At 45.1% G+C, this 4,673-nt stretch overlaps 1 protein-coding gene across 1 annotated transcript in view; it reads left to right on the plus strand.

The window, feature by feature from the left end:
* polr3f (polymerase (RNA) III (DNA directed) polypeptide F, 39 kDa) overlaps positions 1-4,454 on the plus strand; it is a 13,497-nt gene extending 9,043 nt beyond the window's left edge. Inside the window, exons 7-9 of the mRNA XM_015371425.1 lie at positions 3,263-3,370; positions 3,449-3,640; positions 3,714-4,454. Of these exons, the coding sequence (XP_015226911.1) occupies positions 3,263-3,370; positions 3,449-3,640; positions 3,714-3,791 (378 nt within the window). The 3' untranslated portion in view covers positions 3,792-4,454. The remainder of the gene's footprint in view (positions 1-3,262; positions 3,371-3,448; positions 3,641-3,713) is intronic.
* Positions 4,455-4,673: the final 219 nt, after the last annotated feature.

Below are 4,673 nucleotides of genomic sequence, written 5' to 3' on the forward strand. Positions count from 1 at the left end.
TCGGCTACATGAGTTTTAAAATATCGGCATATCGGATATCGGCCAAAATCCCAATATCGTGCATCCCTAGTGGAAACTTGTATATTAAATTCATCCACTAACGCAAACTGATATATTCCATATATTTTAATATAAGCGATTAAAACTGCCAACTAATGACAAAGCCAAATTTAATATCAGTAAATTAGAACATTATGGAAAGATTGAACATGGAAGATACCTGGTGTCACGCTCTGACCAGCTAATTAACAAAACACCTAAAACGGCCTTTAGAGGATAGCTGCATTTCCATTACAAATGCGTAAAAACCATGTTGATATTCTGCTAATCTTGAAAATGCAAATTCAGTTGTGGCATTTTCATTAAATAACAAATTAAATTGCACATTAGTACGTTTATTTATGCCATAACTTTTGAAAACAACATGGCAGAGGCAGATGTAAATACATGATATATCCATATTTCAGCCGCGGCTCCGGTGCTCATCGTCGCAAACTAAATGTGAAACCTACTCTACTTCCTTAAGAACCCAAATACGCCACGCCATCATCCTCCAACTACTTCCGATCTTCGTCTTTTTGCAAGGCAGTAAGGTCCAACTGCAGATCCCGTGACTGGTGTGATCTGAAAAAAGGGTTGCTATTGTGGTTTTGCAAAATATAATAATTTTGATGCGACTGAAAAACCAACTAATTGAGTTGTAAAAACATTTTTCTTTTTTTTTTATTGCAGTTTTTCTATTCGGCAAATTGATTTAATTATGAGATTGATACATCCATCATAAGGGAAATCTGCAGACTGACAAAGAGGGCATGAGGTAAAAGGTCATTGCTAAAGAGGCTGGCTGTACAAAGCTCATTGTCAGAGAACATTTATAGAGGCCAAAGGAAGGAAAAGATGTGGTAGAAAAAAACGTACAAGCAATAGGGATGGCCACACCCTACAGAGGATTGTGAAACAGAAGCCATTTAAAAATGTTGGGGAGATTTATATAGAGTGGACTCCGGCTGGAGTCAGTGCTTCAAGGACAAGAAGTGTGTTTCCTCCTTCACTTTCCACGTGTTAAACCACTCATGAAGAAGAGATGGCTTTAGAAGCACCTCAGCTTTGCTAAAGACAAAAAAGACTTTCCTGCTGCTGATCGGTCCAAAGCTGTGTCTCTGAGCAGCATCTCAGGTAGTGAGGACCATATGTTGACTTTCATTGATTTACAGTCATCATAATCCTTTCTATGCCTTAACCCTGATAATTACACCAAGCCTCACCATTACCCGTGTACCTAACCGTTGGACCAGAATGGCGTCCACATTTCTGCTGGTATCCTAAAGTCGTCTCTCTGATGCACAAACCAGAGCAAACACAAACACACAGGTTTTTATTCCTATCAATATAAAGACTTTACATTGACCTGCTTTCATTTTATTTATTGCATTTATGCCTAAACCCCTTTACTTTAACCTAAAGTTAATTCACACCTTACCTCCAACCCCGAAATCCCTAACTCAGGGTTCCCGCAGGTCCTTAAAAAGTCTTAAAAGGCATTGAATTCTTCAAAATAAAACGAATTGGTATTAAAATGTCTTAAATCAGTCTTTCGTAGGTATTAATTTTTAAAACATCATAAATAGTAATTTTTTTATTACGATTTCTTTTTGTAATATAAATAAAACATTAAAATTGACAATTTTTTTATATAAAAAAAAGAATAATTAATTAAAAATTAATGAATTGTAATTATTTTTAATGATCCGCGGAAACCCTGGTTCATTTCCGAATGTTTTGCTGCTTTGAATTTAATCATCTCGCGCATGCCCTCTACGATCTCCAAGGAACTCAGAGCGGACGGGAGCCACAGCGGAGGCTGTAGGCTTTGCTTTGAGCAGGCGGTCTGGAGTGCAGCGCTGACGGAGTATGTGGGATTTTGGGGTTAGCATGACATGTTGGTCATGTTGCTGTTAGCATAAACAAAACGTGTTGCACAATGCTTGCACTCTGTTGCACTTTTATCCACAACTTTCTTTCTGCCGTCATCGTAGGTCACTCTAAATGCAAAGTGGTCCCATACAGCAGACCTATAAAGTGCTGCTGGCGCGTCTTCCAACTCCTGTTCTTTCCCACTCGCCATACCCACACAATTCTCCACAACAACTGATTTTTTTCTGCTACACCCGGCTACGCTGCTTCGCTTCTTCTTCTTCTTGTTTACTACTGGTGGTTGGCTTTGGTCGCAGTACCGCCACCTTCTGCTCTGGAGTGTAAACGCTTCGCCTATGAGAAAAAGGAGCAGCGCATGAACCGATCACAACACACGCGAATCGAACCGAGAACCGAACCGTTCGGACGGTTTTCATAAACCGTTCCATCCCTATACTATTGAGAGCAACGGACGTCGACACAGTGCGCTAGTCGCGTCTGATCTAACAAGCTGAAACAACTCTGTTTACATTCGATAAACATGGTGCAGTGCTAGTTAGAGGGATTCAGAAAGAGGAAAAAAAGCAATGCAACAAAGCACACTGACTACACCCTGGCTTCCTTACATGTTGCTCTCCATTGTTTACTTTCCTGATTTCAGTTGCATAGGGACAGCATCAACACTAAACCAGCGTGATTATGTCACCAGACATACAGCAGTGGGGGTACAGAGGCCACAAAGCTTGATAGTGAGGGGTTAGATCCAGCTTTTTTTTCCCCAGTGGGAAGGGAGCCAAATGCCGATTGGCTGTGTTAGTAAAACGCGTTAACCAGCTACTTTCAGTGCGAAGGTCAGAGGCTTAAGTTAAAAATGGCGGTCCACCACATTAGGACCAGCCCTCATCCCCATAAAGCCTTTACTAAGTCGATGTCATAAACCAGTGTGCGCCCACACACCAGTTCAGGTTCAGTCGGAGGAGCAGGGAGGATACAGGCCAGCAGAGGAGTGGCGGCCGAGTGGTTAGAGCATTGCGCTTGGAATCCGGAGGTTCAGATTTCAAGCCTCACTCCCACAGACTGCCACTCTGGGTCCCTGAGCAAAGACCCTTAACCCAACACTGCTCCCCAAAGGCTTGGGTTAAATACAGAGTTCATTTAATTAGTCTGTACTTGTGACGGTGTAATGACAATAAAAAGCTGGGAAAAAAGGGGGGCAGATGAGACGCCCTCCTGGGGGCTCTATGGTGATGTGCTTCAGGGGGCGGGGCCTTTGAGACTTGTGATGAAGGTAAACGTATAGAATCTGATCCGACCTGTGGTCATGACCCTCTCTCTCTTCTGTTCTGAGGCGGAGGCAGCAAAGGACGGCAAGCAGAGTCCCATGGTCCAGAGGAACAGTTCCTTTGCCACCTCCCACGAGGTTTGGAAGTACATCTGTGAGCTTGGAATCAGCAAGGTGACTCCGCCCCTCCCTCCAATCACACGCATCATCAGGTGACCTTTCTGTAGGCTGACCTGTGTGTTTGGGGAGCAGGTGGACCTTTCCATGGACGACATCGAGACCATCCTGAACACGCTGATCTATGACGGGAAGGTGGAGATGACTGTGATCGCAGCGAAGGAAGGGACGGTGGGCAGCGTGGACGGACAGATGAAGCTCTACCGGGGCGTCAACGCCATCCTGCCCCCCACCGGCCTCGTCAAGACGCCCTGCGGACTCTGCCCGGTAACCACAGCCACCTTAACACACCTTTCGCCCCCTCCTCAGCCCCACCTGATCTCCCACTCTCTCTCTGCAGGTGTTCCACGACTGCCACGAAGGAGGAGAGATCTCCCCGTCGAGCTGCATTTACATCAGCGAGTGGCTGGACTTCTGATGACTGCTGGGGGCGGGGCTTGTGGAGAGAGATGGGTGGGGGGATGGGAGATTCCAGACTTTTGGATCACACCCAGAATGAGCAAGATCTGTGGGTTCTGGGTTCCGCTTAGTGCTGCTGAGGGATCTTCCGGGTTCCTGCGGTGAAACGGAGCAGAGTTTCTGCAGGAACAGCCTGAACGTCAGAGATCAGCTGAGTGTTTCCCTGATGGGCCGTCTGCAGACTGAACAGCAGATCGATGCGCTGCTTCCATCTCAGCTCCCAGTTTTCCATCAGAGCCCGTCCCGGACCTCCATCAGGCTCTAATGGACTGTGTGCTGACGGTCAGCGGGGATCATCTTACACAACATCATGTTTCTGTATCGACCCGACAGGAAGTCACTCATCAAACAGAGCTTCATCACTGAGGGAGAAAAACAAGCAGAAATCTACAGAACATGCTATGAAGGCTTTGGAACCAGACAAACCAGTTAGTACTGGGTGTTCAGACTCCAGTTTCTAGTTCTGTTGGGTCCAAACAAAATTCTCCCAGAGAACAAAACCAGAATTTTAGTTTGTTTGCTTTGAATAAAACTGTAAAAACCTGCAAGTTTTTGGGTCGTGTTCTAACAGCGGCCCAGACTGGTTCTGTTCCGATGACTGAAGTCCATTCAATAAAAATATTTAAACTTTATGAATTCTTCTTATTTCTGTTTGTTTTGAAGATAAACTTGTTACCTCTGCAGCGCCTCCTGCAGGACGGCGACGGGATCTTATTGGTGCAAACCAGATCAGAATCATAACAGGAGAGCCTGACATGAATGGGACATTGTGATGATGAACTTTAAATAAATCCGGAACCAAACCCGGACGGGATGAGGTCGGTTCTGGTTCCGACACTTG

This window comes from Cyprinodon variegatus, unplaced genomic scaffold (genome assembly GCF_000732505.1).
Source record: "Cyprinodon variegatus isolate N-32 unplaced genomic scaffold, C_variegatus-1.0 Scaffold58, whole genome shotgun sequence".
Classification (NCBI taxonomy): Eukaryota; Metazoa; Chordata; class Actinopteri; order Cyprinodontiformes; family Cyprinodontidae; genus Cyprinodon; species Cyprinodon variegatus.